Source organism: Xiphophorus couchianus, chromosome 9 (assembly GCF_001444195.1).
Source record: "Xiphophorus couchianus chromosome 9, X_couchianus-1.0, whole genome shotgun sequence".
NCBI classification, from domain to species: domain Eukaryota; kingdom Metazoa; phylum Chordata; class Actinopteri; order Cyprinodontiformes; family Poeciliidae; genus Xiphophorus; species Xiphophorus couchianus.
In genome coordinates this window covers 18,704,924-18,721,921 of record NC_040236.1, presented here as the reverse complement: position 1 = coordinate 18,721,921, position 16,998 = coordinate 18,704,924, and the positions used below count along the sequence as shown (strand labels likewise).

The window sequence follows — 16,998 nt, the reverse complement described above, 5'->3', positions numbered from 1 at the left end:
AGGAATTATTAGCAGCCGACATTCAGCCCTCCCTGCAAACCTGTCAAGTCTTGTAGAGGACAATTTTCAGCAGAAGTAGCAGATGATGCAGCAGTTCTGCAGGAAGCATCGTTGGAAATTGAAAAGTATTTTAATGCAACACATCAACCTGGCCAAATGGTATTTATAACAGCTTGGCTTGGGAAGAAAAATCTTTGGTAATTAAATTTGTCCATTCCAGTCTGTCTTGTTCCTTTTCACAAACTGTTCCCATGAGTTGTGATGTTGCCAGACTTCATAAAGTCCACGCAACGCTTTCTTCTAAAACCTTAAGAGCAGCCCTGCAGAGTGCAATTACACACATTAGAATGAGGAATTTGAATAAGTACATGATATAAGTGGTTCTGGGTGGCTCAGTTGGTAGAGCATGCGCAATGACTAGACCTCGACGCGGTTGGCCTGGGTTTGATTCCTGCCTGCCTCCTGTTTTTAACAATGGCTACTTGTGCCAAAAGCAGAAGAAAAAAAGACATAAGTGTTGTTATTTTATTATTATTATTATTTTTATTTTTTTATTTTATTGTTTTGTTTTGTTTTGAGGGGGGTGTATATAGTTAGCGTCCCGATCCACACTCCATTCCAGTAGATGGCGGTAATGCACATCTAAAAGTTGTTTGCCAACCGCCATAAAAAAGGAAAAGAAGAAGAAGAAGAAAAAAAGACATGACGCAAATAGAGAGTGAAAAAATATGGCAAGCACAAATAGCTGTAGTCTAAGCACAATGAGCAGTTGCCTTATGTGACGTCACCCGAGGCGTGTTGAAGCTTGTTTTATAGGAGGGTTAGAGTTAAACAAATTAACAAAATAGCAGGAAACTGTATTGATTTGTTATGAAGGTTTAAAACTGTGAGAGAAGTGACGTTATAAGTTTTTTGAGCAATATGGAAAAATGTAAGTTTAATTCGACAGAACCTGGGCTTGTTGGTGTGAAGCTCTTCTGTTTTTATAAACAGTAGATACGGAGAGGTGATGCATTCAAGGTCTTCCCAAACTGTCTGACATTCCAGGATGTTCTCCCTCGACAATCCCCAGCTGCGCATGCGTGATGCGGTCAGAGCGGCGCACATGTGAGTGCTGATCTCCGTCCACCCTGCCCCCTGCCATCCTGCGTTGCCGACCCGTAAACAGACAACTTCCAAGCTTTCGTTCAGGAAGGCGAGTCTTGTCCAGATCTGCGGTGACTGTCTCAGCTTTTCATCCTAAACTAGTGAAGCTGCTGCACGTAAGTTAGCTTCCTGCTAACTCTGTGATCCATAGCTTTCAATCAGTAACTCCCCCTCCCCTTTGGATATGTTAGTGGTGTTACTCCTCATCTTCTTGCAGTCACTCTTGTTCTGTTGCTAATTGCTAAATTTGTAGTTACCGTGAAAATATGGCGTGTGTGTGGGATACAGACTGCAATTTTCTGCATAAAGCTCCTGATTTGTGCTCCCAGTTTTTGAATCATGACTGAGAGAGGAAGAACTGAAGTGAAAGAGTAAATCTCTTGTTAAAGACGTTTTCCTCTAAAAGCAACTAAAGGAATCAAAATACACATGATGATGTGCACGAGAGAAGAAGACATTTTAGAAACAAACTGATGCTGCAGATAAAAAAAAAAAAAAATCTTATTCAAAGCTAGAAAATCTGACTCAGTTCTGGGGTTTTTTTGCCTTCACTCAATGCTGGCGGTTAATCATAAACCATCGCAAACATCTTGTTCTTTTCACTGAATGTAGTGGTTTATATATCAATTTTTTGTTGTTGTCTTGCTAAAGAATGAATTTGAGTAAATCAGTCAAAGCACCTAAAGCAGAACAGAGGGCAGTCCTGATCTGAGCTCAGGACTGCCAGATTATTGAGGTTCAGTATCAGGGGTCGCCTTTTGTCAACATTTTATCTGTAGAAACCAGAGTTCTCCTCATCACCATGTTGTCTTTAACTGTGCTGCTGAGCTGGTCTTGAGTTGAGGAGGCAAACTTTGCGATTTATCAGTTTCACTTCAAAGTTTAGCTTAAAATTCATATTTAAAGAAAGTAGATTTCTTATTCAGAAATGATCTGTGCTTTATTTATTGTCTAACTTGTTTTGAAGTAGTTTATCAGTCTCTAATGTAAGGTTTAAAATGCATTGTGGAAAGTACATAAATTTAATTTGAAAAGTGGACTTTTCACATTTTTGTATACATGATTGTGACGTCTCTTTAATGATTTAACACGCCACAGCTTCATTTGAAATATGATTTGATTAAAACTATATAAGAAGTGACGTGAATACCCAAACTATTATAATAGTTTACCCAATAGTTTGGGTAACTACTGACAAAAAAAAAGCTTTGAATAAAAATATGTTTCGGTTTCCAGAATTTCATGAGTTCATGAATTTCGGGGTAAAAAAAATCTGAATAAAATTGTGGATTATTCAGATGTTTAGTTTAGTACATCAGTTATCAGCTACATTAACTCTGAAGAATTTTCAATTTACATGAGTCACAGCAACATTTACTTTCCCTTTGGGATTAATAAAGTATTTTTGAATTAAATTTGAATTGAATTTGAAGCTTGATTTGTCACAGATAATCTTAGATCGACCAAGTCTGGTTTGGTGACCAAGCAAAGAATTGACATTTGGGTTTTTTTATTTTGCGTTTTTACAAATAAAGTAAAATTAAAAGCGATCGCTAGTTGAACTTTAAAGAATCTGTATTGAGCATAAATGTCTCGTAGAGCAGGAATGATACAAGACGCTAACTTGAACATTGAGTTTTCAGCATTTTTGGAACATGCAGAAAATAATCTAAACATAAACTAGGTGGGTTTTTTTCAGATTTCTTTTTCTAAACTTGCTTCAAAAGTGGAATGTTTATCAGGAGTGAGCCTTGTAAACTGGATTTCTTTCTCCTCCTCAGAAAAATGGCCGTCCTGAGGTTCTACAGCAGTGAAGCTCTGATTGGACGAGCCTTGCAGAGAGCAGCGAAGCTCTTCCCTCACCTGTCCATCACGACCGAGCTGTGCTACAATGTGGAACTGACAGGTGAGATCGCGCCGATGAACTCGCTCTAGAAACGGCAGCCTTCCACCACGTCCTAAATGCTCTTCCTGATCTCCGCTGCAGGCTGCGAGCGTCTGGATGCGGAGCAGAAGGAGGTTCTCCTCTGGTTGTTTCGTCCTCCTCTGCAGGCAGAGCCGCTGTCTGACCAACCAAGGCTCACAGAGGGACGCGGGGACAAACTAGTGGAGATCGGACCGAGGTGCTGCTTATGATTTCTGCACACTGGAGTCTGGCATTTGATTAGCTTTAGTATAACAGTATACAGCGTCCTTAAGGGTGGCACAAAAAGAGAGGGGTCTCCTTAACTATTCCTCTTTGCATAACTGGTCTACATCCTCCAGAGGCCTGGTTTCTACGTCTGAGTGAAGTAGCCATGAAGGAAAGTTGATTTGGCCGTATATTAAAGACCATTATTCTGTGAAGTGACCCAGTAAAGGTCCATGTCCAGTTTTCAAAGCGCTTATGCATCTTAACGAGGTCCTCACTATTTTTTGGAAGAGAAACGAGTCCACATAATCACTGATTCTCCACTGAATTTGCTCAGATATGTATGTTGTCTAATTTTTCCACTGTCAGATGCAACAAAAGCTAAATTTATCTTAGGGCCTTCTCTCTACCTGGGGTGCTAATTAGCAAAGCCAGCATAATTTTTATAACTGGAACCTTGGTGAACTGGTGAAAAGGTATTCGTTCATTCATGTAATGAGGCTGGGAGGTTAACAAGACCAACATGAATATTCATCCGTTCCTATTAATAAATATTCATCAGAATATAATAATATTAATCATCATAAATGATGTATGTGAGAATGTGGCTGTTCTTTTTTTTTTTTTTTTTTTTGCCAGTTGTTTGTTGATTCTTGCGTTGTGTGTGAATTGTGAGACAGTTATTTTTTGTTTTTGGGCATGTGTACCGACTGATGGCACCCTTTGAATTTCGTTGTCCTTGTGACAATGACAATAAAGATTTATCTTATCTTATCTTAGAATATAGGCCACTGAGGTTGGACATGCCTGACACTTTGAACCTCAATTTGTATTAACTATATTCTAATGTGGTGTGCTTTAGAGGACTGAAATGAAAATTTGTCAAAATGTTTAAAGTGGAAATGGACCAATCAGGTGTTTTCCTGGCCAATATGGGTCGGCTAATAGGTCTGAACTTCTGAATTTTTCACAGATTATATGTTTTGTAAGTGTTAACACATAAAAGATTTTTTTTTAAAGTGCTGCAGGTTCTTTCCTAAATATTTTAGCTTTGAATTCAACCAGAATTTCTAAGAACATTAACATCAAGATTGTCCGATGTTTATCTTTTACTTATTATTCTTTTATTATGTATCGGTTTTGGTCGAATAAGTAAAACTGGGCTGATATTAACAAGCAATGATTATTTTCATGGTGGCATTTGTGCTTCTTAGTACTAATATTGAAATGTCAAATATTGGTCATTATCGGTTATTGACCATAACACCCTTAGTAATGCGGCCCATATTTTCATATATTTGCATCCCTAGAACATGGGCATCATTCTGAGTTGTGCATCAGCATTTTTGTCTGTGTGTTTTTAGGCTGAACTTCTCTACCGCCTGGTCAACAAACGCCGTGTCCATCTGCCAGAGCGCCGGCCTCGCCAACGTCACGCGAGTGGAGCAGTCCTGCAGGTTTCTGATCAAGGTCGCCGACGATGACATGGGAAGGTCACGATTCGATTTTGTTCCTATTTATTTATCTGAGTTGACCCGTCCATCTCCTCACCAGGCCGAGAACGGACGGAGTACGAGCGAGCTCGGCGCAGACATAAAGGAGCTGATCGGGTGTCTCCATGACAGCATGACAGAGTGCGTCTATCAACATCCCATCACCTCCTTCGCCGTGGAAACCACGCCGCAGCCGGTGTTTGAGGTGGACATCCTGGGGAAGGGCCGCGCCGCCTTGGAGATGGCGAACCGCGAGCTGGGTGAGGCTTTTTGGAAATGCTGCTCTGCTTTTACCTCTACACACACACACACCGAGTCTCTGGTGTTTATAACCTGGTGTGATCTCTCTCTCTCCTACTCTCTCTCTTTCATCTCTTTCTTCATGCCCTCTTTCCAGTCTTGCAGTTGTCCGTAAGTACTCTGTGCGCTGAAGGAGGCCATAACGTCACATGATGCATGACATTCCCACTTAGTTTAAGTCACAAGATGATGAAGCCGCTGCTGATTATCTGGCGTGTGCACGTGTCTTGTTTCTGTGTGCCTTACGATCGTAGTGAAACACTAAGCAGACTGTAGTGTTCGGTCTGAACATGCTTGATGTGGTGTGACTTGGGAGCAAAGCTGAAGATTTTGTGGTAAAACTAAAACATTCTGCGAAACGCATTCACTTCTCTTAAACGTTTAAACATTTTGTCACAATACAGACATAAACTTTGTGTATTTTAGTGAGGTTTGAAGTGATAGGCCACCACTGAGGAGGGCATTGTGATGCGGCTCCATGTTCTCTAAATTTTGTCCACCTTCATTTTGCACATGAATGTGTTTTTGCAATGAATTATGACAGCTGTATTATATTCGGTCACATTCATGGGATTAAAAGGCGTAAATCTTGTCAAGCCCATTTGGTAATTTTATTTTGCTTTGCTGTGGCGGAAAACATGGTTTATATTGCTAGGATCATTTGATCAGATTACCAGTCATCAGATGCATCAGAGCCAGACTGTGTTGGGTTTCTTTTCCCTTGGAGCAGTGTCGGTGTGTGTCGGTGTGTGTGCTGTTTATCTCTTTTCTCTGTCTAAATCGGTTTATGCTGCCTGTGTTTGCCTTGGTGTTTACGCTGCTGTCTGTGTGCGTGCTGCAGGTCTGGCCTTTGACTCCTGGGACCTGGACTACTACACATCCATGTTCCAGAGGATCAACAGGAATCCCACCAGCGTGGAGTGTTTTGACCTGGCTCAGTCCAACAGGTGGGGTGGAGGAATCCCCCCCGAGCGTCTTCCTTGTTTTTGTTTTTGACTCGGTTCCTGTGTGTGTCCCTCTGCGTCCCAGCGAGCACAGCCGCCACTGGTTCTTCCGCGGGCGGATGGTGATCGACGGGCAGGAGCAGCAGGCGACCCTCTTCAGCCTCATCATGGACACCCAGCGGCACAGCAACCAGAACAACGTCATCAAGTTCTGCGACAACAGCAGGTGGCGTTGGGAGACGCTCGTGGGTTCGTGGGCTCGTGGGCTCGTGGTCCCAGCCCCGCCCGCTCTGTGAAACATTTCATTTCTCTGTTCAGTGGCATCAGAGGCGGGGAGCTGCGGTGCATTTACCCAGCAGACCCCTCGGAAGCAAGCCCGTACGAGACGCGGCGCTCGTTGAGACACGTTATCTTCACTGCCGAGACGCACAACTTCCCAACCGGTCGGCGCCCACTTCTCCAATCCAGTCACAAGTACCGGTGTGGCTCTTATCCAAAATAACGATGCTTAGTGAACTCTGAATCTTGCAGGTGTTGCGCCGTTCAGCGGCGCCACCACGGGGACCGGAGGTCGCATCAGAGATGTCCAGAGCGCCGGACGAGGGGGGCACGTCGTCGCTGGGACTGCGGGATATTGCTTCGGAAACCTGCACATCCCAGGTAGCTCATTACGCCGTAGGAATCAGCTGCTCTAATGATGGCAGGAAATAAACTTTTCTTTATTGTGAACTTTATTTTTTTGAGCATTTTAAAAGCCTTAAAGGAAAAAAAAACTTTCATAAAGTACAGATGGATTTCAATATATTAGAATATCATCAAAACGTTTATTTCAATAATTCATTAAGTGAAACATTTATAGATTCCTTACAGTCAGTGATATAGTACATGATTATTTTGTAATTAATATTGATAATTATATCTTATTCTTGATTTAAAAAGAATTTTGATTTAAAAGAAAAGATGTTTATTGTAATGTAATGTCCTGGACAATCATGAGGAGGATTGTTGACTTGTTACTTGACCAGCAGATAGTTATTGACATTCTGCACAAGGAGGATAAGTCAGAAAACGTTATCTCTGACAGATAAACTAAGAGGAAGTTGAGTGGAAGGAAAAAGTGTGGTACTGAGCGATTCACAAGGCGTGGACTCCAACATCAAGAGCCGCTGTATATGGTCATACTTTTAGTTGGTGGTCGCAGTTAGTTTTTTGAGAAATTTAATTTTGTATTTTCATTCGCTGGAAACTATAACCATTAATATTCTCAGAAATAGTCAAATTTTAATATCCTATGTGCAATAAGTGAATGTAAGTTAAACTTTTTGACTTGAATTGCTGAAATAAGCGAATACTTAGGTTTTATCTTATTTTTCTGAGATTCTCCCTTAATTCCAGAACAAAGGCCAATGAGAGACTGAAGTTAGTCAATAAGGGATGTAAATCATTTCTAAAGCATAGAGTTTAAACCGGACGTTTACACACACCGACTAAAAACACTCAACTTTTTTAGTCTCACTATCTGGAGTTAAATTAGACCAGACTTGCTCTTGTTTTAGTTTAGTTAGAATTACCTAAATAATTTATCTTTCCTAAATGTCAGAATAATGGCCTAGCAGGTTTACAAACCTAAGTCAGGGTGAAATATTCATCCTGGAGAGGAAAAGTTCTCCAGTCAAGCTTTCCAAACTAGACATACGTTAGGGATGCACAATATATCGCGAGTATATCATCATTATAATACCACTGTGTACAATATTCATATCGCAAAGAATTGTTTGGAGTGCAATAATTGTTGGCTAATACATGTTATGAAGTTGAATTTCTTATGCTAATGTAATATTTAGCCAGGTGGACACTGTCTCGCAGCAGCAGATTTTCACACTGGATACTAATGATGACCAAAATGCTAAAAGTCATAAAGTCGTAGAAGCACAGATGAGGAGTAGAGAAAAGAAGAAAATATTGACTTAAGAGACTGAATATATTTGTTCAGTCTCTGAATAAATTCTGTATGTTTTGTGTGGTCTGATGTTGTGCTAGATTTGCTGGTGTTCCCACCTGCGAGAGCATTTTATAGGGCATATATAGGAACAATAGTAAATTATAGTAATTTAGGAAGACTAGTCTTAAAATAATTCAGAAAATCATTTCAGTTTCATTACTATACTCTCTGTCCTCACCTGCAGGGTATAGTCTCCCTTGGGAGCAGGAAGGTGAGGGCTGGGAGTATCCATCCAGCTTTGCCCCTCCACTGCAGGTTGCCATCGAAGCCAGCGACGGAGCTTCAGACTACGGCAACAAGTTTGGAGAACCTGTCCTCTCAGGTGAGAGAAGACGGTTTGTTCTTTAAGTTCGAGTTAATTCACACAACTCAGGTTATAAACAGTGTAAAACTAACATGTTTAGTATAACCACCATTGTTAAAAATTACATTTACTTTTTAAAGGTTCTACTTATTAGAGTAAAAATAACTCCAATCAATTAACTAATAACGTCCGCTCGGACCCTCTTTCGGTGTCGTAGTTTGGCCTCCGTCCAGCAGAAGGCACTATTTTTTTTTTGATTTAGCATGTCATGAAAAATTTGTTTTGAAAGATGGCTGACTCTCTTGATTCTAGAGAAAACTGTGTGTTTTTTTTCTTTTAAACGGCTGCTTATCAATTGTTAGTTGATCAATAAGATCTGTCAACTTTAGATTACTTCATTAATCAATATCTTGCACTGTTATCGGCAATAATATTTAATGTTGGTACTGAGGATGTTGGGGCTTGCCATATAAACATTTCAGGAGATACTTAATGAACTTACATTTCAGTAACATGTTTGGTTACTATTATCTTCTTCTAGGTTTTGCCCGTTCCTTTGGCATGCGGTTGGCTAACGGAGAGCGGCGGGAATGGATTAAGCCCATCATGTTCAGCGGTGGTCTTGGGTCGATCGAGGACGGCTACGTGAAGAAAGAAGAGGCAGAAGCTGGTAATGTTTGACTGTCTGCGTGAACTCAAGTAATCAATTCTGCAGCTATATTTACACGCGCATCGATCAGTGAGTCATTTCGTCTCCTCTACGGCTGTTTGCAATCAGGGATGGAGGTGGTGAAGATCGGCGGGCCGGTGTATCGGATCGGCGTGGGAGGAGGAGCGGCCTCTTCTGTTCAAGTGTGAACCCCAGAAAGGCTGGCAGCGTGCTTCCGTGACGCTAATGAGTTTTGCAACAAGGAAACTATATTCCTACTGCAGGTGCAAGGAGACAACTGCAGCGAGAGGGACCTGGGAGCGGTCCAGAGAGGAGACGCTGAGATGGAGCAGAAGATGAACCGCGCTCTCAGGGCATGCCTGGAAAGAAGCAACGGCAACCCCATCTGCAGCATCCACGATCAGGGTGCAGGAGGAAATGGTACGAGCTTCGTGGAGTTTGAAAGCATTTTAAACTTAGGAATGGGAGGCCGAGCGCTGACGCATGTTCTCGTCTTAAGGTAATGTTCTGAAGGAGCTCAGCGAGCCAGCGGGGGCTGTGATCTACTGCGGTAAATTCAAGGTAATTCACACAAACGTCTCAACGTTTGCTCAGGTTTGCACATCAATGCAGTTATTTTGCTCCAAGAAATTGGCCGGAAACTGGCCTTCAGGTCCGTCCGGTCGGAAACTCACAAGGTGGGTCGGTGAACACGCAGTGCCAAAGCTCTGGCAGGTCGTGGTGACAACAAACCTCTTTAGTGTACATGCCGTTACTGAAGGAACGCCTAGAGGTAGCCATTTTCAATATCAGTGAGATGCTTGAAATAAAACTAGAGGAAGGAAAGAAATGAAGCCTTTTCAGTGCTAACATTTTGTGGTTTATCTAGCCTGCAGGAAAGATCAAGACTTTAAGTAGATAACAGGAAGGCTCAGTGGAATACGATTTGCTTACTTTCATTCAACTGAGTTTTTAACAACTCTGTCCTGAAACATTCTGGATTTAATGAGCCTTTCAGAAATGTCAGAGTTAAAGAAAGTATCGACATTCTCAAGGAATACACAGTAAGGCTAGCTGTGCTAATTGCTATTGTAAGGTGCTAAAGACAGTGTAAGCTGTTGGGCCTCTGCTACTAATGTGTAAGTACTATAAAGGATTGATAGTGACAGGAAGACCAGAAAAAAAGTTTAAAAAATCTTTCTACATTATATTTCTTGAATCTCAATAAGAAATATCAAAATTATCATAACTATGGAGAGTGAAGAGTGCCAAATTCTAAATAATTAATGAATAAATTAATAAAATGTGTAATGAAATATAAAATATAAACGGCATAAATATAAAATTATTTTCATGAGCCTCAATTAAATGTAATGATTTCATTTTTCAGTTTTAAAAATGAAATTATTTTCTTAAGTTATTTATTTATTGTAGTCTGGCGCTGTTCATTCTCAACACAAAACCACATCACAGTGCTGTACACGATGCGATACAGTCACAAGATGCAGGGAAAAGGTTATCCTTTGCAACTTTTCTCTTTAAGTGTAATTAGTTTTATCTTGGTTTAAACGCATCAGTCCCTCTATTTTTCTGTGTGTGTGTGCAGAAAGGCGACCCCACGCTGAGTGTTTTGGAGCTGTGGGGGGCCGAGTATCAGGAGAGCAATGCTCTACTGCTGCGCCCGTCAGACAAGTCGTACCTGGAGAGAGTTTGTCAGCGGGAAAAGTGTCCTGTTGACTTTGTGGGACTCATCACAGGAGACGGAAAGGCATGCTTCATAAATTTTTGTCCACTGCGGCGTTAAAACTTAGCGGAAAATTGTACCGGGATGGCACCAGTTTGTTTATCTTAATGTGTGTGTGTTATTTATATACACAGATCGTGCTGGTGAATGACGAGGGAAGCGACGGTGATCGGGCAGACGGGGTCCGCCATCCTGTTGACCTGCAGCTGAAGTGGGTTCTGGGCAAAATGCCGCAGAAAGAGTTTCAGATGGAGCGTCTGGCCCCCACCCTTCTGCCCCTGAGTCTTCCTGCTGAGCTGACGGTCAGAGACGCTCTGCAGCGGGTTTTACGTTTGCCTGCTGTGGCGTCTAAACGCTACCTGACCAATAAGGTGGTGGTCATTTTTGCCAAAATAGTTTTTGTTGTTGTTGGGTTTTTTTTTGTTCCAGCATTTTGTGACTCTATCCCCACTTTGCTACCTCCCTCCTTTAGGTGGATCGCTCTGTGACTGGACTGGTTGCCCAGCAACAGTGCGTCGGCCCCCTTCACACCCCTCTGGCTGACGTTGCGGTCGTGGCTATGTCGCCGTTCGGCCTGCAGGGGGCGGCCACGGCCATCGGGGAGCAGCCGGTCAAAGGCCTGGTTTGTCCAGCAGCGGGGGCCCGGATGGCTGTCGGAGAGGCTCTCACCAACCTGCTGTTTGCCAGAGTCACGGCTCTGAAGGTGAGATCACCAAAATACCAGCAAAGATGTTGTCGAGCTGAAAGAAATCGCAAACCCCTTTGAATCCCAACTGATACGACGACTTTGTCGGTCACTTCCTGCTTGGTTTCTGAGATATTTCAAGTTTCTGTGTCACATTTCAGGATGTGAAGTGCAGTGGGAACTGGATGTGGGCCGCCAAGCTGCCCGGTGAGGGGGCGTGTCTGTGGGAGGCCTGCAAGGCTATGTGTGAGGTCATGGGTCAGCTGGGAGTGGCCATCGATGGGGGCAAGGACTCTCTGAGCATGGCGGCCAGAGTGGGGACAGAGACGGTCAAAGCGCCAGGTACTCTCACTTCAGTGCAAGAAGATCCTCATCTGGTTTATGGAAGCACATGGCAGTCGCACTGTACGAACTTTTGAGCAGCAGTCCTCCTTTACGTTATTCACCATTATTTATGCACCACAGAATTGGCAACGAGAATTTTCTTACAGATTTTATAAGGACAGGATCACAAGAAGAAAAAGATTGAACCTAAAGCTTCGCACACAAATAAAATCTCTGTAGCAGTCTGGTTTTTGATCTCTTATTTTCCAAAAGTAAATATAAAACTCATGTTTTAAGAGTGAGGAGTAGCAAATGAATTCAACAGTCCAGTGCAATATTGTGCACCCAGATGAAAATAAACTCTGTAAAAGACACAAAATCGGTGTGTCTTTACACAGTATTTTTGTCTAGGTTTTATAGCAAATATCTTAATTTTGTCTTACATCAAGTGCACTATCTTCCAAGTAACTCTTCAGCAAGATATAGGTGCTTGTTTTAAGTCAGTAATTTCTTTACTGATGAAAAAGTACTAGTTCCACCAGCACATTTATTTCACTTAAAACACAGGAATATGTTTCATTATCAATGTAAAGTCAGCCAGTGAAGCTAGAACTTTTTAAAAAAATCATTAGTATTACATTGGCCGACTTCCTGAGAAATCCTTGGCTCATTCACTGCTATCTGAAAGGTGTTTCTGTTTCAGATGCTAAAAGTCAGATTTTTCTTTGTATCAACCGTCCTTTTGTATATATGTGCAAGTTTTTTTTATTTCCTCTTTGAGTCATCCATAGCAGTCAACCTTGGACAGTCTATTCTATTTTTAAGCAGTCAGCCCTTCTACCCTTTAAAGTAAATGAAATATAACCTGAAATCAATATATCACTTGAAATCATGTGCTGCTGAACAATATTTTGTTCCGTCATGAACTAATAACACTGCGTCTGCTCAGCCTCATGGCCAGAATTAAATGTGTCCCAAAAAAAACAGCCAGGAAAATGCCTGTACAGTCCTGTCTCTGTTGTGTGCATGTTTCATTCTGTGTTTTTGTCTGTGTACTCATAATATATGAGTTTCTGAATTCAACGGGATTTAATCTGTTCCAGGCGCTCTGGTTATTTCTGCATATGCCGTTTGCCCCGACATCACAGCCACAGTGACGCCGGATCTCGAGGATCCAGATGGAAAAGGTGCGATATGCCGACAGAAAGAAAGGACGAATCCATCACTCTGATTGGTTGAAAGCAGGATTTTGACCTGAATTGACCAAAAGCCACTTTTTCCACACCGTCACAGTGGGGTTTTTTTTGTTGTTTTTTTTTTTTACCTCATAGGCGTGTTGTTGTGGGTCCCAGTCAGTCCAGGCCACCACCGTCTCGGCGGCTCTGCCCTAGCTCAGTGCTACAGCCAGCTGGGGGACGTTTGTCCTGACCTGGACCGGCCTGAATTCCTGATCGCCTGCTTCACCACCACCCAGAAGCTCATAGAGGGTCAGTCTGCCAACACATTCAAACTTTCAAATACCCAGATGAGCACATGCAAGTGTTTGCTTTGGTTAAGTCTGCCTAAGGTTTTTTTTCCCAACCCGAGCTCTTCCTTCATTAGCTATAACCGTACCTTGACCAAACTGCCCCCTGCTGGTTTGGTTGTTTATTTCACCATATAAAAAGCTGCCATTGATTTCCATCAGTGATTTGTAGAAGCCAGAGTATCAGTTTTGTTTTATTATTACAAAGCTGAAGTTTTTTTTCCCCCTCTGCTCAGATCGTCTGCTCAGCGCAGGACATGACATCAGCGATGGAGGCCTCATTTCCTGCCTGCTGGAGATGGCTTTCGCTGGGAACCGTGGGTTTGACGTTGAGCTCCCTTCAGACGGATCCGGAGGTGAATGAATGGATTTGTTCTGGTTCTCTGTCATAAAACATTCAGCCTCTTCAGGTCCTTATGCTGCTGTGACCTTTCACAGGCATTCATCTGCTTACAATCTTACAACAGGATCCATAGAAACGAATCGATAAGCGTCTAAATTATTTTAACACCATTTGCTATTTGGAGGCAAAGTGTTGCTGCTTCTGCTTTGCTGTTCAGCTGAAATCCAGAATTTCCTTATGGATTCTAAGCAGATCAACAATGCATCCATCAAAACAGTGAGAAATCTCTCAATGTTTACACAGGCATTAGAGGTATTAGTTTTAAAAACTTGAATTAAATGCCACCGACTTCCTCACAGATACTAATGTAAGAAAATCAGATCAGGTTTTATAAGAAGTACAAATATGATTCTTGCTTTTTCCTTTCGGATGCTGCAACATTTCGGATGCAAAGAAACTAAAATCTACATGTCTGTGTTTGTATAACTTTTAACTACTCAAATATTATAATTCCTAAACTACTTTTTAAGGGAATTATTGAGTTTTATTAAAATTAATTCATTTCAATATCAGGTTCAATTTTGAGGTTTTTATTTTTGTTCAGACTTGAGCAAATTTGAGGTTTAAAACAGATATTTTATATAATATTTCTGCTTAGATTTAAACTACTTCAGCAGCTTTTTCATTAAGTTGTATCCATTCAATTATTTTTAAAATACAACCTATATTGCAGATTTTTTAAAAAGTATTTAAAATTAAGACCTTTAAATATGTTTGCCTTAAATACATTAACCACAGGCCCTAAATTTTGATTAAACCTGCAGAGACCCTGTGTAGGGATTTCTGCTCCAGCCTGCTCACAGTATTCACTCTCCTTCCTCTCCTTTATTTCGTAAACTGTGGCGTTCCCTGTTTCCTGTGCAGTGACGGAGCTGCTGTTCAGCGAGGAGCTGGGTTTGGTTCTGGAGGTTTCTCAGACCGATCTAGAAGCCGTTTGTCAGAGATACAGGGATGGAGGCCTGCGGTGCCATCGCATCGGCAGAACCTGCGGCTTCGGACCAGAAGCTACGGTGAGACATCTGCAGTCCATGCCGAGACCCTCTTCTTTTCACGCTGATTGATTCTCTTCCCCCCGTCGGCTCCCAGGTCAGGGTCCGGGTGGACGGACAGGAGGTTCTGTCCGAGTCGCTGCCCGACCTCAGGGCCGTTTGGGAGGCAACAAGCTTCCAACTGGAGCGCCTCCAAGCCGACGAGCAATGTGTGAAGCAGGAGGAGGAAGGGCTTTCCAAGAGGACGCAACCTTACTTTAATCTGACCTTTGACCCCTCCGAAATTCCCAGCATACGACAGCTCGGTAAGATCAATATTATATTATATATATAAGATTGTATTGGTGTTGTGAAATATTCTCTTGCAAAATATTTACATTTGTCTAACTTTTGACATTGTGTCATGTTGCGATCATAAATTGCAATGTTTTCTTTTTTTTTTCTTTTTTCTTTTTTAGATTTTCTTTGATAGACCAACAGAATATAGTCCATAACGGTCGTATGGAAGAAAAAACCCTGTACTGCAAAAACACAAAGTCTTACCAAGTCTTATTTCACAGCTTTTTACAAATAAAAATCAAATGTTTTGTATTGATTTATTATTCTATATCCCTCAAAACCACATTAAAATTAGTGCTCCTAACTTTAGAAAATATTGAAAAGTTGAAGGGGTAAAAGGATATGTTTGTAAGTTTTTATATTTTATGGTAAATTAATCCCAAAATTAACTTTACTGAGTCAGTAATTTCTGCTTTTCTCCCTTCAGCTGCTGGTTTGCCGCGTGTCGCTGTGATCAGAGAGGAGGGCAGCAACGGAGACAGAGAGATGTCCGTGTCTCTGTTCATGGCGGGCTTTGAGGTCAATAACAAACACCTCTCAATCAGAGCTGAGCATGTGCATGAGTGTTCACCTCCTGGTTTAAATGTAACCCTGGCTGTGCAGGTTTGGGATGTCACCATGCAGGACCTCTGCTCCGGATCCTTAACACTCAAACCTTTCAAGGCGGTCGTGTTTGTCGGAGGATTCAGCTACGCAGACGTCCTGGGATCAGCTAAAGGTGAACCATGAAGCACTGCTTCATGACAGGATGCCTTAAGGTGCAGGGTTCCTTCTCGTCACAATTTCTTTCTTTTCTTCAGGCTGGGCTGCCACTGTGGCCTACAACCCCAAAGCTAAAGCAGAATTTGAGCGTTTCCAGCGGAGGGAAGACACCTTGAGTCTGGGAGTGTGCAATGGCTGCCAGCTGCTCGCCCTGCTGGGCTGGGTGGGAGGGGGAGAGGAAGGAGCAGGTGAGATCAGATCAGAACACTACATAACATTAATTAACAAAGAATATTTACACTGTCTTGGATCCAAATGTAGGAGCTCAGAAATGTCTTCAGACTATTTTAGGGCTAAGACTAGCGATTGTTTCAGCTCTTAGGTTTTTGAGAAAATAGCCGCTTATCAGTTAATTGTTAGTTGACTGATAAGATCAACCATCTTTAGATTCTCATTAATCAATAACTTGCATGCCGATTAGCCTGCTTAGAAATCTTATTACTTTACTTCTTTCTCCCATTTTGTTTTTGTCAAAATATATTATTTTTGGTTAGACTCTGAAGTGGTGCTGACCCACAATCGGTCCGGGCGGTTTGAGTCGCGTTTTGTCAGCGTTGGGATCCAGAAGTCGCCATCCATCTGGCTGAGAGGCATGGAGGGCTCTGCGCTAGGAGTCTGGGTCGCTCACGGAGAAGGTAAAACTCTGGACCACATCAGATCCTTTGGGTTCGTACAGCAGTTAAAATAAAAGTCAGGATTTTACATATTTACTTCCTGAACAGCTCTTCTCACTGTTAGGTTAAGTCTGGGGGGGGAAGCAGTGATTCATTTGCCTCAGTCGCTTCAGAGAGCAGAGTCAGCAGCCATGTTTGATGTTTATCCGCTCCACCCTGCAGGTCTAATGCGATTCTGCAGCCCACGGGCCCAAGACCTGATCACCTCTTCTGGTCTCGCCCCTGTCCGTTACCTTGACGACCAGGGCTCCCCCACAGAGGAGTACCCTCTGAACCCTAACGGCTCCCCTCAGGGTATTGCAGGCCTGTGCTCCAAAGACGGAAGGCACCTGGCCATGATGCCCCACCCGGAGCGCTGCACCCTCGGCTGGCAGTGGCCCTGGGCCCCCAGGGACCTCAGGCCTGCGCTCTCACCCTCGCCCTGGCTGCGCATGTTCAGGAACGCAGCCGCCTGGTGCAGCAACTCAGATTAATGTGATTCTAGTACTGGTCAACTATTACAGGATTCAACTTTTCACTTTCTGCTACACGTCTCTGTGTTTTTATTGCACAGTTTTTGTTGTCAGAGACGGTTAAGAACTCAA

General features: G+C 42.4%; 1 protein-coding gene across 3 annotated transcripts; it reads left to right on the top strand.

Annotated features, from left to right (window-relative positions):
• Positions 1-1,068: 1,068 nt before the first annotated feature.
• Positions 1,069-16,936, top strand: pfas (phosphoribosylformylglycinamidine synthase). 3 transcript variants are annotated; one of them, XM_028028481.1, is made up of 28 exons: positions 1,069-1,262; positions 2,928-3,052; positions 3,134-3,269; positions 4,642-4,747; positions 4,832-5,030; positions 5,912-6,017; positions 6,100-6,240; positions 6,333-6,457; positions 6,546-6,674; positions 8,201-8,338; positions 8,862-8,990; positions 9,099-9,172; positions 9,254-9,410; positions 9,490-9,551; positions 10,576-10,737; positions 10,848-11,084; positions 11,186-11,416; positions 11,560-11,740; positions 12,826-12,909; positions 13,054-13,209; positions 13,484-13,603; positions 14,515-14,660; positions 14,737-14,944; positions 15,406-15,497; positions 15,582-15,696; positions 15,779-15,928; positions 16,235-16,375; positions 16,577-16,887. In XM_028028481.1, exons 2-28 carry the CDS (start codon positions 2,932-2,934, stop codon positions 16,885-16,887), a joined length of 3,957 nt encoding a protein of 1,318 aa, XP_027884282.1. In that variant the 5' UTR covers positions 1,069-1,262; positions 2,928-2,931. The 3 variants fall into 3 exon arrangements, with proteins under 3 accessions (XP_027884282.1, XP_027884283.1, XP_027884284.1); XM_028028482.1 differs by lacking the exon at positions 1,069-1,262 and having other exon boundaries at positions 2,932-3,052; positions 16,577-16,936; XM_028028483.1 differs by lacking the exons at positions 1,069-1,262; positions 2,928-3,052; positions 3,134-3,269; positions 4,642-4,747 and adding an exon at positions 5,168-5,181 and having other exon boundaries at positions 4,939-5,030; positions 16,577-16,936.
• Positions 16,937-16,998: the final 62 nt, after the last annotated feature.

What these genes read in the sequence shown, in the direction of transcription:
- pfas (XM_028028482.1), top strand. Translation starts at nt 2,932, where the DNA reads ATGGCCGTCCTGAGGTTCTACAGCAGTGAAGCTCTGATTGGACGAGCC. An exon ending in AAGTTCTGCGACAACAGCAG is followed by an intron (nt 6,241 to 6,332) that starts GTGGCGTTGGGA and finishes TTCTCTGTTCAG; the next exon opens with TGGCATCAGAGGCGGGGAGC. An exon ending in TCTACTGCGGTAAATTCAAG is followed by an intron (nt 9,552 to 10,575) that starts GTAATTCACACA and finishes GTGTGTGTGCAG; the next exon opens with AAAGGCGACCCCACGCTGAG.